Source organism: Loa loa (genome assembly GCF_000183805.2).
Source record: "Loa loa unplaced genomic scaffold supercont3.2, whole genome shotgun sequence".
Taxonomy (NCBI): domain Eukaryota; kingdom Metazoa; phylum Nematoda; class Chromadorea; order Rhabditida; family Onchocercidae; genus Loa; species Loa loa.
This window is the reverse complement of record NW_018108182.1, coordinates 968,311-985,451: the sequence shown is the minus strand read 5'-3', so window position 1 is coordinate 985,451 and position 17,141 is coordinate 968,311. Positions and strand designations below refer to the sequence as shown.

At 33.1% G+C, this 17,141-nt stretch overlaps 2 protein-coding genes across 2 annotated transcripts in view; one reads left to right on the top strand and one right to left on the bottom strand.

Annotated features, from left to right (window-relative positions):
- LOAG_16411 (spectrin protein 1) overlaps positions 1–3,171 on the top strand; it is a 17,195-nt gene extending 14,024 nt beyond the window's left edge. Inside the window, exons 32-38 of the mRNA XM_020449063.1 lie at positions 17–336; positions 640–903; positions 1,085–1,258; positions 1,511–1,614; positions 1,772–1,925; positions 2,048–2,329; positions 2,704–3,171. Coding sequence (XP_020307521.1) covers positions 17–336; positions 640–903; positions 1,085–1,258; positions 1,511–1,614; positions 1,772–1,925; positions 2,048–2,329; positions 2,704–2,832 — 1,427 coding nt within the window. The 3' untranslated portion in view covers positions 2,833–3,171. The remainder of the gene's footprint in view (positions 1–16; positions 337–639; positions 904–1,084; positions 1,259–1,510; positions 1,615–1,771; positions 1,926–2,047; positions 2,330–2,703) is intronic.
- Positions 3,172–4,117: 946 nt separating this feature from the next.
- On the bottom strand, positions 4,118–16,863 carry LOAG_06580 (RNA dependent RNA polymerase; the record flags this gene model as incomplete). Its single annotated transcript, XM_020447180.1, has 30 exons — positions 4,118–4,303; positions 4,502–4,717; positions 5,037–5,237; positions 5,518–5,707; positions 5,922–6,088; positions 6,252–6,446; positions 6,596–6,772; positions 6,980–7,139; positions 7,330–7,503; positions 7,686–7,789; positions 8,063–8,184; positions 8,481–8,627; positions 8,976–9,134; positions 9,439–9,591; positions 9,877–9,964; positions 10,148–10,243; positions 10,493–10,672; positions 11,290–11,460; positions 11,777–11,877; positions 12,284–12,449; positions 12,563–12,754; positions 13,154–13,274; positions 13,535–13,671; positions 14,051–14,170; positions 14,308–14,430; positions 14,730–14,953; positions 15,531–15,691; positions 16,182–16,247; positions 16,343–16,506; positions 16,780–16,863. 30 exons carry the CDS (start codon positions 16,861–16,863, stop codon positions 4,118–4,120), a joined length of 4,545 nt encoding a protein of 1,514 aa, XP_020302563.1.
- Between the last annotated feature and the right edge of the window lie 278 nt (positions 16,864–17,141).

Below are 17,141 nucleotides of genomic sequence, written 5' to 3'. Positions count from 1 at the left end.
AAAAAAATTTTTTCAGCGGAAAAAGAGCAGCAAGTACGATCGGATGATTTTGGACGTGATTTGTCATCGGTGCAAATTCTTTTAACCAAACAAGAAGCATTCGATGCAGGTTTAAATGCTTTTGAGCACGAAGGTATCCAGCGTATCACGGAGCTCAAAGACCAACTCGTAAATGCTCATCATGCCCAGACACCGAATATTGAGAAACGACACGGAAATGTTATCGGACGCTGGCAGCAGCTTCTTGCAAATTCAGAAGCAAGACGCCAGAAATTACTGAAGATGCAAGATCAGTACAAACAAATTGAGGAACTTTATCTTACCTTTGCAAAGAAGGTTAGTACTTTGTAAAGCATTACTCATGTTTCCAGAAACATGAGGACCACAGCAGATTGTTATCGGACTGTTGAAATGATGAGCACAACTGCCAAACTGTTGTCAGTTAGAGTTCTTAGTGTTCCACATTGAATCATGTGGTATTATATAGTATTTAGCCATATGGTATTATTTAATGGTATTGGAATCTTGAGAGATTAAATCCTTAAACGTCATTCATGCTACCATCGAAAAAGTGGAAGATTTATTTAATTGCATTAAATGAGTGTAAATCTTCATATATAAATAAAATGATGATTTGAGGCTTCTGCGTTCAACTCGTGGTTCGAGAATGCAGAAGAAGATTTGACGGATCCAGTACGCTGTAATTCACTGGAAGAGATTAGCGCTTTACGTGAAGCTCATGCCGAGTTCCATAAATCGTTATCAACAGCTGAGGAAGATTTTAGACAGTTGCAACTACTTGACAGACAAATTACATCATTCAATGTCGGACCAAATCCATATACGTGGTTTACAATGGATGCGCTGGAAGAAACATGGCGTAATTTGCAAAAAATCATCAAGGTTAATAGATCCTATTTATACTTAGAGTGCTCAGAAGTTGTGTTTTCACCAAACTACTTTTACGTATTACATATTGCACATGAATTCGGGTAGACATTCGAATTAGCAATCATAAAAGTTTATTAAATATTAGAGGAAATTCCGTAAATTTTGTTTTAATTTTATTTTTCATACAATTCAGGAACGTGAAATGGAACTGCAAAAGGAGCATCGTCGCCAGGAAGATAACGATAAACTGCGCCGTGATTTTGCTCGCCAAGCGAATGCATTCCATCAATGGCTCACTGAAACTCGTGCAGCAATGATGGAAACGAGTGGTACACTTGAAGAGCAACTCGAGTTGTTGAAGAAGAAAGTAAATGCTTCTTATGGAAAAATTTTTGTTTTAAGAGACATTGGTGGCAATTTTTTTCGATTCCATCCACTTGTCTTTCAGATCCTTTCGTTGGTAGCGACACTCGGTATGCTTTTAGCTCTCCTTTTATGTCTAACTTTCCCTCTCTTTTCATTACTATCTCTCTTGCTCTAAATTGTAAGTGTATGATTTTGAAAGGAATAGTTTTGTTTGCATTCGGACTTCAACTTGAATCGTTTATGTTTTTTGCAGGCGGTAGATGTGAAAAACAATCGTATTCAGCTGAAGAAAATCGAAGATTTGGGCGCTCTTCTAGAAGAATATCTCATCCTGGATAATCGCTACACCGAACATAGGTTTGCCCTTCTTCAATAATTCATATTTATCAATTTTTCTTTCACTTCTCTTTATTATCTCAGATTTCGTATTTAGTTTTTGAAAGAGGCAAAATATATTGCTAGGTATTTTTGCAGCTGTCTAAATAATAAATGAAATACATGAATTAATTTGCAGCACCGTTGGCTTAGCTCAAGCTTGGGACCAACTTGATCAACTTGCCATGAGAATGCAACATAATCTTGAGCAGCAGATTCAGGCGCGCAATCAGTCCGGTGTGACTGAAGAAGCTCTTCGAGAATTCTCCATGATGTTCAAACATTTCGATAAGGTAAATTCATCTACTTTGAATTCTCTCATAAGTCATTGAAATTTTGATGCTTGAAGTACCTATCATTTTTAATTTTATATGCAGTTTTTCCAACTTATTATTCGGATGTCAGCAACGTTCAGGAAAAGTGTGGACGTCTTGATCATCAGCAGTTCAAGAGTTGCTTGCGGGCACTTGGTTACGATTTGCCAATGGTTGATGAAGGACAACCGGAACCGGAATTCCAGCGAATTTTGGACATTGTAGATCCGAACCGGGATGGATATGTTACTCTGCAAGAATACATGGCATTCATGATTTCAAAGGAAACCGAGAATATTCAGTCAAGCGAAGAAATTGAAAGTGCATTTCGAGCTCTGTCAAAAGAATTCCGGCCATATGTTACGGCTGAAGAACTGTACGCGGTAAGTTCAGTATTTCTGTTTTATGAGGTGATGAAGCTATTCCCGTCGAGATCTCTTTGAGTTCTTTAGTAAGTATTACATCACTCATGAAAATATACGTTCAAAATCTTTTTTCTGGAATTTGATTAGTTCCCGCCAATTATTAATACTTATGTTGGCTTGCTGGAGGATGGGTTGAAGTTTAAGAATATATCATAAGTCTGCTTGAGTTGTTTACACAACGGCGGCTGGATCCAGTTTTGCATATATGTGTCTATTATATTAAGAGACAATACTAAGACGAAGATTTATCGCTTGTACAAGATGATACTTCGCAGTATACAGCTTTTCTATAAAAGGTATTGTCGTTACGAAACTGTTGAAAATTTTTGTAGAATCTCACGCCTGAACAAGCGGAGTATTGCATTAAACGTATGAAGCCGTACACAGATACCATTTCTGGTCGATCGGTACCGGGAGCTTTGGACTATGAACAGTTCGTGCATGCTCTGTTCCAGAGTTAATCACATTTTCTGTTGTGTTTGACTTGTGTTTGTTTAAATAATGTTCCGAACTGCATAAGTTAACCCCATGTTCCATTCATCTCTGGAGCTACATGGCAAAAGATTTCTATGAGAAATATTCACATATTTATTATGTTTAATCGTCCAGCTTTGATAGGAAGCTATTCCCACATCGCATTTTTTAATTCTTAAGCTCATTTTCTGTTCGCACTTATTTTTTGATGTACTCGAAACTATTTTAGTTATTCAGAAGTGGTTAATTTGTTATATCATCGGTAATGTATGAAGCTTGAAAAAGTGTAGAAAAATGATGATTGGAGAAGGATGATAAAAATGCCCATCAACGTGAAGATATCTTTGGTCTTTTTTTAAAGTTTAAGTGTGTCAAAAACTCAACTTCAGGACAGTTCAAGTATGAAATATTTCGGATTTGCCGAAGTGTAGTAAAGGACTTTATTGGCTAAGCCGTTTTTCCTTTTGTTTCTTTAATCAAAGCTAAAACGAGAATGTACATCGAAGGGAGGTTGACTTTGAGAGGCCAAGAAATCAAAGACCGTCGAATGTCCTTCGATTTTAGGCCGAGAAATTTAGGGATGAAGTAAATAAGCTGGCAGTCAACAAAACAAGGTTTTGGAATTTCGATTACGGGTGGAATTGAACTTCCCGGAGGCAAAGTTCTTCAGAGACAAGCATCCAAACACCGCAATTCAATAAGCGCAGGTGGGGAAATAATAAGATTTGGGCTTTTCGAAGGTATCAATTACCGGTACAGCTGGGTTATGCTGGGTGAGGCGACTTGCCATTCACGGAAGTGGTTTATTTTGTCTTTAACATCACAGTGAATGATCAGAGATCTGTAATAAGAGAGAAATGGTAAAACACAAAAGTAATGAAATTCGTCTCTAGAACATTTTAAAAGCATTGGGGTGCAAATGATGAAGAACGATATTAGATTCTATCACAGTTTGAGGACTGTAATTCAGTGATTCTTGTCTTCCATGCGATCGATGCAGGTAATGCTAAATATTGGGCTAGGAGGAAGAACTGTCATGAAATGTGATGGGAAATAATTGATGAATGAAAAGACCGTTGAATTGAACCCACAAGATATAAGGCGAAACAATGAATTGTCCGTAATAGAGGATGAGCTTTAAGGCTGAAGAAGAGGATAAGGCTACAAGTAAAAACTGAAGAAGAGAAATATGGAAGATGCCATTTAAAGCATGAGCATCACTTTTAATTCAAAACTAGAAATTCCATTTAATTTTTCGACATTAACCCTATTTTACAAGAAATCATCTCTGGCCTCTTTCGGCATAGTGTCCGTTTGCACGGCATCAAAAAGACGTTCCGGCTCCATCAACAATATTCGATGCAGTCGCTGTCGAGCCAAGGCACTTCCGGCACAGGTAATTAGCAACTGTTCATGTTTCGTTGCACGACTCATTATTTCATATACACCGGACCATTTCTGTAACAGATGTGTCGATCTGCGAATTGAAAAGTCATCATACTATTTAAATGTGAATGGTGTAATGAATACTGCAGTACGCATTAAAAACATTTTAAATGTGAAATTGATGATCAATCAGTCAGATATTTCTCATTCTTCAATTACGTATGATCGATAATGATCACTATGTCTTTATTAAAAAAGTAACGAATATACCTTAAGTGCAGTATTGATTCGTTGCAAACTGAGGTCTTTGTGACGGCAAAGTTCACCGGATATGATTACTGGAGCATCTGATTCACCAAAATCCCAGTCATATCTTGCAGTATCATCATTACTGTTACAGTCAATATCAGTACCACCATTTTTGGTAATCCGAAGAGCATCAAATTCAGCTGTTATAGCGATATGATGAAACGCACGAAATGCCACCTGGTTCAACAAAAATAAATTTGAAATATATCTGAAACCATTTTCAGATTTCGAGGATTTCAAAAATCTCCAAAATTTAGACTTCTATAACAATTATTTACATACATGTGATTTCATGTTTCCAGTCTTTCACTATAGCATTACTTAATACCTATGTCCTGTTAAGTTGGTATCAGCAAAGAAAACTTTTCGACTTCAAAAATTTCTTGTAACGTAACTGTCATTTTCCGGACAATTCCCCCACATAGATGATTTTTTATGAATCTGAAATAAAAATTCACTGATTAAACTTGCCTCTAGAAAACAACATAAAACTAACAGCATGAAGGGCAGACCATTGTCCTGGTCTCGTAAAAATTGAGGCACCCTTCTTTCCTTGCATCATACCGCCCAATCGAAAACGTATAAAATTTGCGTAGGCAAATTCTCTGCTTGCCAAATAACGCACAAATGAGAAGAGTATTTCACCAATACTATATGATAAGTCAAAAGTTTCGAAATTGTCTCGTAAATCGTCCAGCTGCAATAAACGTGGTTCAAATTTTGAAGCAATACGGCTTTAAACGTCTTGGCATATCACATAAAACGAGTCTTTATACGCATAAGTCAAAACATCAAGAAAAACCTGAAAAACATAGGGAAAAAAGAAGTTGTCAAGTATTTTTGCAAAGAAATGGTTAAATATTTTGAGGGAAGTTAAGCCGGAAATGGAATTTCTTAAATCCAGAACTTGAACTCTAAACTATAAAATTCATTTTAAATATTGAACATATACGACTTCTTGTTCCATATGATTTTACCTTTTCAAAATAAATGGGATGTCTGTTCATCAGCTCATCAGATGTATGTTTACCATGTAATATTCCAACAGCAAATTGTAAAAACAAAATGATAGCATGTATTCTCCGCAATGCAGAACGTTCATATATCCCTTCTACTCTTAACCAATTATCAATGACAAAACAGAGCATTTCGACATTTGACCCGTACCTGTAATTCTTCGTCCAAAAAAATTAGATGAAGAATTAAATTTCAAAATATTAAAACTAAAATTGTTTGAAAAGATCAATGTATATGGTACTTTCATATCTTACGTAGTATGTAATACATTATCGCAGATCATGCTCACTCTTACTCTTTCATTCACGATTCTTACATCAGTTGGATTAATTATTTATATGAAAGGGCTCATGAACTTATTTACCTTTGAGAATATCGTACAAATGCATCAAGTCGCATCGGCCCTAATGACATCTCATTAACAAATTGCTTTAGTGCAGCATGATGATGATAGCAAAAACTTTCAATTGCTTGTGTAAGATGGATCACTAAAGGGTTTACCAATGGTGGTGGTGATTTCAGCATAAGTGCCTAAAATTTGATGTTTTCGAAAATGTACTTAGTTCATTTTAACCACAACTAATGGCTTGGAAATATCTCTCATCAGCAAATTTAAATTTGTAAATCTGGTAGCAATCATTTCTTTGGAATGAGTACTGTTCATCCACTTAGCTAAAATAATGCAATCACTTACGATTTGACGTTTGATGATCAGCAAAATATCCCAAACGATCCAAGGGAAAGATCGAAATTCAGAAGATGATCTGAAAGCGCTGGCATATGTTACTGCATACCACGCTTTAGCTTTCGTGATCAGCGCCATATTCCAGCGCATTCCACGTTTTCCGAGCGCATCTACACTTACGAAATCTGATTCTTCTCCAAATTCCTACAAATACAAACAATTTGATTTTCAAACATATATGAATTTTTCCAATTATTTCAGTGAATTTTTCCAATTATTTCATATGAATTTTTCCAATTATTTTATTTGTTTGCTACATTTTATTCAAGTGGAAATTCTTCAGCAAAGTAAACCTTAAAAAATTCACGCCTGAAATATGCAAAAATGCGACTGTATCGTAGTTCGACAATTTTATCCGAGTGATAAAACGAATAATCATCTTTTTCCATTTCAACAATCCTTTTGATTGCCAAGCTATGCCCTGATATTACAGAAGCTTCATCAGAAATTCCATATTCATCTAGTAATTGCTGAAAAATCTTTCGAAAAAAAATCGGTCCCTGATTCTATTCGTTTAATTCATTTGTGAAACGATTGTGTGTGAATTACTGGTTGATCTTAAATGATAGACGAAGTAATGTCTCGTCCGATTTTTAAAGGCTGAGCTTTTGTGCTTATGACAGTGTTAGCAATTAGATCCAATTGTGCCATAATCCGAAATGTTGGAAACCAAATACCTGTATTCTCGAGTAGTATTCATTCCTCAAACGTAAACTTCGTTGAATCAGTTTTGGTTGTTCATGAAATAAGCTTTCGTCGTAAAGTTGTGGATCATAGTAATCGGCAAATTTTGCTCCTTGTACCGCTTCCGAGATATCTTCAACTTTTTGTGCTTTTCTGAAATATCGGACCTTCAGTGCCAAACAATGAAATCTAAAAGCGAAATAGAGAGTGCAGTCAAACTGTGAATCTGCCACTTAATATTTATTTTTCCATTCTTCTGATTTTTCTTGCATTCCATTTCACTTGGCCTAATAAAGATCCTTTCTGTCAAACATATGACACTCTGTGGAAAGCTATAATTTACCTGTACAATTGACCGAGCAATCGTTTGCTTCTGTATGACGGCTTTATCGTGTTTTGCATGTAATCCGGTATAGAATCGCACTGCTCATGTAATATTAGCGGTTTGGCTTGTACACCAGTTTTCGGAAAATCTACAGCAACAGCACATTTCCGGGCAATACTATCACATATTTCGCTGAAAGAAAATTTCATTTTAAATAGAATGCCGTTTTTAAATACATTAAATTTTGCAAAATTCATCAGTATTGAACGATTATGTGGTAACTGCCATATAAGCGGGCATATATATAAGTGTACAAGTAGTCTACATATCACAAACAACTAAATGCTTAGGAGGAAAAAGGAAGAATAACTTACTGGAAAAGGCCAAGTCGATCGCACATAATCAGATGAGCATTGGACATTCGACCAATGGAATCTTGACTGAGATATTTCAGAAAAAAATCTATCATATCTCCCGTCTATAAATATGGCAATACTCAATTCCAATAAATTTTGAGCAAGTTTAGTGGACTAAATTTAGGAAGAGAAATAAACCTAAAATAATTGAAATTGAAAAAATGAACTCATTTAGTGATTTCTTCATCCAATGGCACGACACACACAAAATGTGAAAGCGCTGATAGCCCAAACGGTGTTCCTTTTAATATTCTCTCCTTTTTCTGACATTTCTAAGCAAATATGGATTTAATTTCAATTATTTTAGGTTTGCGATCCACAAAAAGAATAAATACAGTGGGTGGTGTATCGTATTCAGTTGGTATCGATTTTGGAAAAAACATTGCTTGTTCATTATTCTCAAAAAACAACTCTTTATCGAATATGACGGTATATTCATCACCATCTAAATCACTTCCTGAAAAGAACAAGAAATCCAATTAATCTATGCAGTAACAAATTGATAGTATTAATTGAGAGCTTAGAAAGCGATATTAATTAAAATACGTTGTATTTATGAATAGATAGGCAAGTAAAAAGTAAAAGCGAAAAATAAAACAAACGATTGTGAATAGGAGCAAAAAAGGTAAACAAGAAAAAGAAAAAACATATGTATAAAAGCAAACGAAATTATGATCGAATGAAAGCAAAAAAATGAATTTACAAGTATATTAATCAATAAAAGATGGAAATCTGATAAATTTTATATCTAACCAGCCATTTCATCACAATGTGGGCGAGGGCCATAACGTGGGAATACAATAACATCACAAAGATGTGAAAGAGCATCCTGATAAACTGCTTCGAACATACGAACATCACCCGCCACGTGACATGGATTCTTCGTTACCATTACTGGTCCTGGGGAAATAAAATTCTTTAAAAAAAACCTGATTTTCCTGATTCCAATTTTCAAAGATCTTTATGAAGTCGTAACTTTAAACGGCAACACAGAAGCTGACAATAAAAGGCACTGCTTTTTCACAATATCCCACACCAATATCTCTACTGATTCAACACGTCCTTTTATCCTTTTCAGGCTTGTTAAAGGATAAAATCAATCTATTTGGTTATGAAGGAAAACATCGAATCAAAAAAGTATCCCTATCTTTTTTTAAATTATAAGAAAAGGATGAAATTAGATTTGGAAAATAGAAAATTCCGAAAAATATAAAAGTGTTGGGAGGCGTTAACTTTCTATTGTTTTACCTGTATAAATGATTTTCTTCCCTGAGACATACCGTATAGACGGCGAATACTGTATAAAAACTTGACCATGCTGGAGTAATCCAGTATCATCAACTACTCCGTACATTGTATGACCCATTGAGGCGGGTAAAAAAATTTTGGATTTGCTCAGATGTAATTCTGAAGATAATGCCAGCAACAATATTTGAACGCAGTTATTATCAGCAATAGCAATTTGTAATAAACAGAAAAAGAATAGTATAAATCTATTCCACTGAAATATATTTAAAGTGATATTTATTTTGATTGGAGATTTTCAAATACTTCTGTTATTTTTTTATTTTTTGCTTTTTTTCTAGAAACTTGTATGACTTCTTTCAATTAAAATATGAAATTTTTTCAAGAGACTTTATTGGAAGAACAAATTCGAATTAATATTATTTATTTGAAATTTAAATAAAGTCGAAAAAAAGTGTAAACCAACTTATATTGTATCTGTGTATGGCAATCAGTAGTGAACGAAAGAATGGTTCGTTGGTAAATGTAATACCGCTACTGTGCAACTGATGAAAGTCGATTGGAAGTGACATCCGTGAACTGAGCTCTTCGGCAGCATCATTTTCATCAAACATCATGGCTGAAAATTATCTTTACATTAGATCTAGCTCAGATTTATATTCAGAAACAATTTTGACATTTCAGGAAGCATGAATCATTCCCATATGTTAACAAGACATCATACTCATATGAAAAGAGTCTACCGAGTCCGCATTACTGCGATCAAAATCTGTCTGCTCTTTCGAGCCTAAACGAAAATTTTGAAATATGCGTTTCTTGCATACTCCAGCATTACTCCGTCACTACCGTCCGACAACATGGTAAGTCCAGATCCATCGAATGATTTAAAATAAGCAATGCTAACCGGATAGTTTATTAAGTTCCAGTTCTAGAAGCGAATGTATCCGACTGCAAATTTTTTTATGTAAATGTCGACTTTGCTTTTCAGAAACCTATAAATTTGGAGCATTTAAGTTTTATTCCAAGAATTTGCTCATTTTATATTAAAATAAAATTCAGAAATTTTTTTTATCAAAATCAGTGATCCACAGATGTAGACGAGACGATTAATAGTAGATTAACTATGCATTCTAACTTAAAAGTAACATGATTTCGCAAAAAAAAAGGATAATTACTTGATCCAAAATCATGATCAAAGGTCGACTCAAGCAAACTGGTGCAGGCATAGAATATTTCACCACTTCTATTTCAGCTGCACTTTCTTCATCTTCCTCAAATTTTTTTGACTTTTTCGGAAGATAATATTTGCTTGACCTAGTTCATCCAACAATGGGTCAATGCACAGCACACCTTTAAAACCTTTAAATCGCACCTAAAACTTGAAAGTGCATGGAAATAGCTTGTGTACAATTGAAAAAGTTGAAGTGAAATCTGATCAGGTTGCTAAATTTTTCATTTCACATAAATATATATCTAATAACGATTAACAACTGAGCACAATACATAAGCTGAATGTTTACTTGATAACAGGATGGTGTTGGATGTAAGTCTAATACTTCAGCAATTCGATCAGCATATTTCTTAGAAATTCTCCCGACACCATCCGAGAAATTAAAAACTTCACCAGTTTCTGGATGTACGATTCCACCCATGATATCATCTTCCACCTTCCAGTCATTCTTTTCCAGCATTATTGTTGGCTGAAAAAAAAAGTTACAGTTGTAATGAGGAAAGATACGAATACTGACGAATCACAAGAAAAAAATAGGCTAAAAAAATAGAAAATTGCAGATAAAGATTATGAAATTATTGTAATGGATATATGATGAATAGGATTAATGTGACGATGAAAAATGTTAACAAAATAATATGCTGCAAGATGGAATATACAGAAAAATTCACGATTTGAATGGATAATAAGATTTATGAATTGAAACCTCTGACAAAATAATTCGAGTAAGTCGAGCAATATCACACATTTAAACCTTGATCTAAGACCGACAAAATATAATGAACTGAATTTTATTTTAAACTAAATAAATGAAAATTCTTTCTCTGAACGAATGATTTAGTATTACATAAAAGTAAAAAGAGCAAAACAAACAATGAAGGAAAAGCTACGGTTAGTGATTAACGAAGAATTATGCAAGAAGGAAAAATGAAAAGATGAAAGCAAAAGTACGAGACAAATGAAGAGTAAAGGAGAAAATGGAAAAACGGAAAACAAAAGACGAATAGTTGAAAGTAAAATTTTAAAAAAAGTGGAAGATGAATACTTGCAATGATATTACTATTTATTTGGGATGAGATAATTTACCTGTGCTTGCGTAAAGCATTGTCCCATACGAGACATCATTTTGGGAACACTTTTCGAAGCTGTAAAATCACCCATCCAACGTCTGATATCCTCAACGTTACAAATCATTTGACCATGTACTTCGTCATTAACAACGGCATCCGAATACATGTAGCAACCGCCATCACGCATCTTAAATTAACATGTTCAGTATTTTCGAAATTTCTATTCGAACAAATTCCGAATATACAGATGAAAGTAAAAAACTAGGCGATACTTTCCCCCAATATTGTCTCTTCTATTCAAATTTAACAAAAACTGATAAAAATGCCTGCAATCATTTAAACCAGTTTGTCATGCATCGCTCAGAGAATAAGATTGATGAAAGGGACCAATTTTCATCCTCTTTATTTCAGCCGTCAATACCACTAGCTAGAGATTAATAAAACATTGAGCTGAAGTTTACTTTGAAATAAATATTCTCCCTCTAAATAATGCTTCCATGTACCTGTGAATTAGACCATGCAAGGAACTGGTAATGTCGTGATGCTATGTGCAGACCTGTTCCAAGTGTTCTGTATATCAAATCCGGAATTATTAACGATTGATCTAAAATTTGTCAACGTTGAATTAATAGCTTCGATGAAGTGAAAAATACATTACATTTCAGTTTCCAACAAAAAATTCATGCTATTTATAATAACACTGAACAAATCAATAATATTCATAAAGCCCTCAAACAAAAGTTTCAGTTTGAATGGGAAAAATTCGATCCAGAACATTTAATAGATACAAATGCTTATTCACATAGATAATAACTATCTGATAATTCAGAATAGAATATCTTTTTGAATCTTGCTTAACGTGCATCAATCATCCGTATACATCTCAAATCATGATCATCACCACATATAAATGGATGAACTATTGATAGTATACTTGATGTTTTATTTTTAATGTTAACGTTAATTATACTATTTTTTATTAAAAGAAAAAATATCTGAGAAAATTAGACCTTGTAAAGCGCGGCCTCGTGAAAATTCCTTTGGTACAAGTCGCTGACCATTATCATCCCGAAATACACAACGTAATGCGTACTCTTCTCCAAAATGACGTATTACACGATTCGTCATCATCACCTCCGGTGGTAAAAGTAAAAGTCGTAGCGGAGTTGCCATAACCTGAACGAGGATATTAAAAAATTATTATAGGAAATTAGTGTTTTATTAGAATTTAATAGTAACCAAAGGTCATGATCAGGTTTTCCACTTTTTTTAACGTTGAAGATAGTTACTTTCCGAATTAAGACACAATTGTGAGGTAGATCTGATAGTGATTCAGCCTCTTCATCAGTTGATACTTTTCGCAATGCATCTAATTTTTGAAAATAAATATGTTCAAAAAAATTAAGTAATGAGATGCGTCGCTTTTCATCCACAGCCACCAAAGCAGAGTCCAATGTCTCCTCACAAGCCAATAAACATTCCTGAAAAAGCATGTATATATAGATAATTTAAATCTTTTCATCCATTTCAAAATTTCATCCCCTTCAGAGTTATTCGTGCACTCTTTTTTAAGCATTCACATAAATACTATAGTTACAGTAGTAACTCCTCAGAATCCTTTTGCAGAGGATATAGAATAATATCTTTCAATATCTTGGGAGATGTAAAAAAAAGCGACATATCCATGATAAAAGATCGTGAAATTTGAACTAAATTCAAGCAAAAATACTTTAAATTGTAAATGTAGTTTAATTAATAAATAGAAAAATAAATTAAAAGATTCAGCTAAATCTAATGATTAATTTTTTAATTGTAATAAATCAACCAAATTTCGTTTGTTAAGATTAAACCAAACTAATTCGAAACATTTTTTTTTATACCTGAGCAGCGTAATTAATCCGTTCGAAAAAAAGATTATTGCAGGAGGATTGCGAAACGTCAAAAAGTTGATCTTTCACAATACTTCCTCTGCCTAATAATGCTTGCAATGCATAATTTAACCTACAATTATCGTATTAATCGTCATATGAAGATGTTAAAAAGCAATCGTTAAAAATGCAATTGTTTCCTCATGAATTTTCTTTTTTTTTTTCGTTTACAACTAGGGATTTAATCGATTAATCTCATGATTTTCCATCATATGTTTCCACTGTTATTAAATATTGTTCACTCATCTCAACTCCTAATTTCTTTAAGATTACGATTCGTCATCGAAAAAAAAAAAGAAGTCACTTCTCAACAAGGTAACATAAATCGCATACCTAAATGATGGCAATTCCAAAATGCGAACATCTGAGGACTCTCGACGAGGAATTTTCATGACTGCTGCAAAAAATATTCGACACTTGGCTCGACGTTTCCATCGTGAGATGATTTCAAACAGCTGACGTGTTGGAGTCTTTAAAAAATAAACACTGCGTAAGATATTTGACTTTCTGATTCTTCAAATCTCGAAAAAATAGAAATTTCAAATGAAAAATCAAAGAAGTTTGTAATTATTTCATTTACTTATAAAGAATATAAAGCCTCTTTTCTTCATGGATTTATATTCAACCATCAAAATGATGGATATAAAGCCAAAAAAAGCAACAGTCGTCGTTTGGTAGGAAAAAAATGTGCCATATTTTTTGGATATAAAAATATCAACAGAAATTAACATAAACTAGGCGACGATAGGGTATACTTTTTCCGTTGACGTGCATTTTTATGTCCTTGAATAAGGTTAAAGGCAAGATTTAAGATTTTGCTACTCCGGATATTTGTCATCTAACTATTACCAATTTTACACTTAATGGGCGTCTTTGCCAGTCAATAACTTCATCCGGGAACATTCTTTCCGGTTTCACTGTTTCTTTGGGCATCGCAAAGCTGAACCATGATGATTCAGCCAAAGTCTTCTGGAAAAAAAGAATTCAGTTTGTTCATAGAATTAACTATTTACAAAATCATATTTTGATTTAGAATTGAATCAACAGAAGAGAAATCTAGATCCCAATTTACCAAATCTTCCTGGAAACAACTACCCTTAAAATACCTGAGAACAACCGGCGAAATATCTGTTTCCTGGGAAACTTCCCACACGTATCCAATCGCGACATTGCTCAATATTTAAGACCCTTTTTCCATTTGTCATAATTCGGGGTACCGCTTCCCACAGCTGTACTTTGAGTTATTGGAAGCATAATTTGAGTACACCAATTACAAAATATCAAACAATATCTCGAAGCTGACGACACTGTCATACTCTGAGTGTAGCTATTCCACATTCATACTATTTTATAGAGAACAGTCCCTGTTTAGATTAACAGATCTTAGTAAATATTTCCTATTTTCTTATTTATATGAACCAAACTGTTTTTCAGTCTACTCGAAAAAGTGTCACAAATGAACAGTGATGATATGCAAACGAATAAATAAAATAAATCTAAAAACTTGGAGGAAAAACTAAAGTATAACCTGTGGTGGATGTCGCAAACAAATATAAACATAGTTATCTCTTTCATCTGGATCCGAATCACAATCAACAATAACCATATAGAATGAACTATATGTGATAACAAATTTATAGCCTATATATAATAAACCATCATGAGAATGAGTAACATTCTCGATAGCAAAATAAATGGTTAGCAATCGTCGGTCATGTTCAAAATGTCCCCATGACAATAGTGTATGATTGCCTGAAATTTTAATTTCTCATCCATGATTTACAGGTCCTCAAAAAAAAAAAAAAAACTTCGTCAAATTCCTTAATCAAAGCTTGAAAACAACAAAAGAAAAATCCTAGCTACGCTGATCCATATGAAGTATAGAACAGGTGGAATAATTTAATTCACATGAAGTTGTCCTGAATTTTTCAAAATATTGAAAAAAATCACTGTAAAAGTTTCCGGCATTGTTTTATTTTTGTATCGCTATTTCAAAATATTTGGTGGAATTTCCTAAATTGGGAATTTTTCAATGGTTCCATCAAATTTCGTTTACAAGTCATTTTCGAGCAGATACAAATTCGATTAAATTTTGAAATCACAATACTTTCTTGCTAGTTCCAATAGACCCTTACACAGTTAGTATAAATAAAGTTAAAAAATTTAACTATTTGTTAATTTATCGAATTATCTGCTTATTCCGGATTATTCATAAATATCATAAAACAACTTAAATAGTAACTAACAGTAATGTGAATTTCAATCAACATTAACAAATGGTTTAATGAAATAATTAGAATATATATTTTGAAAACTATCAAATATTCACCTGCAGCATTATTCATTTTTGTTTCACATACCGAATTCACGATTAGTTTATTACTGGATGTGTTATATTTTGTTACATATTCACCACGAATAAAAAATAAGCCCATATTTGGCATATTACCAATGCCTATCCAAAGTATATCAATATTAGCATGATCGGGTCTGTAAATGATCCATTATTTCAATTCTGATTTTGATTGAATTTTTAAATAGATGTTAGAGAAATAAGCCATTTAGATAAATTTCTTTGTATGTCTAAAATTCATATTTTGAATAAATCATGAAATGAAAAATAAAAAAAAAATATCCGATTATTTTTCGAAAATTCAAGAAATAAAAAACGAGATATAAATAATGACGATTACTCAAACAATATTAAAGGAAAGCCATGAAAATTGCATATTGTCATCATCTATCACTTTTTTTTATAATTTCTAACTAACTTTTTCTCTTTGTTCCTAGCACTATAATCTTAAGAAATGATAAGAGAAAATGATAACAAATCAGAGATTTAAGTTCAAAAATTCTTCGACATCCATATAAATCGAATACAGTCAACTATCATCTGAATCTATTCTCTAGGAAAAGATTGAGTCTTCGGAGATATCTTAAGAAAGAGCAAACTGAAAGATAGTAAATGCAAATAGCCAACCTAATGTCGGTTAATATTCCGTCCATATTCCGTATTTCCATATACGGTTGCATTTCAAGACTATATCTGAAAAATTATATTTCCATCTCAAGATGATATCAGTATTTGAAATTTGTGGGAAAATTTTGAGAAATGCAAATATTACGTTTAGGGAAATGTACCCAGATTCCATAGTGAATGATTTCGTGAAATCGATCAATACCTCCTGACTTGATCTTCTATCACAAGAGAGTTCAATTTCAACATGAACTTCAACACATTTCTCTTCATAATCTGCTTGCACACATGGTATTAATTCATCGAAAGACCGAATTGAACAATTACACTATAAAATGAATTCTGAAATAATTTCACACAAAAGATTTCTTGTTAAAATTTACATTCTTAAGGAATTTTCGAACTAACTAATGAAATTTAAGAGTTTCATATAAGTCAAAACCATATAGTTTTTATCGATTTTGGAAAATATGTCTATATTTCTTAAAATATAACATTAGTTTATATAACAAGAACTACTTATATATAAAGTAAAGAAGGATTTCGAATCGAATATCAAGTTAAGATCATTCTTCAACTTCAATATTATCAACGAACATACGTTCTTGAGAATATTTCTGAGTATGTATTTGATTTGTTCTTTTGGAATGCCTTCTTTTGAAATTGTAAACTTCAATCTCACCATAATAACTCTGTAACTGTAATAATGGGAGAGAAACAGAGAAAACTGAAATAATAAATACCAGAAAAACCGAAAAAATACAGTATATCTATCATTGAGATTACCAATCTCTCTGAAGTGACCTATACTGGTCTGAAAATAGCTTGTGATACTAAAGGCCAAACTATCCCAATTAATGACCTATACTGGTCTGAAAATAGCTTGTGATACTAAAGGCCAAACTATCCCAATTAATCCTTTAATCTAGAAATTTAAGTAGATATATGCAAGGTGATAGCTAA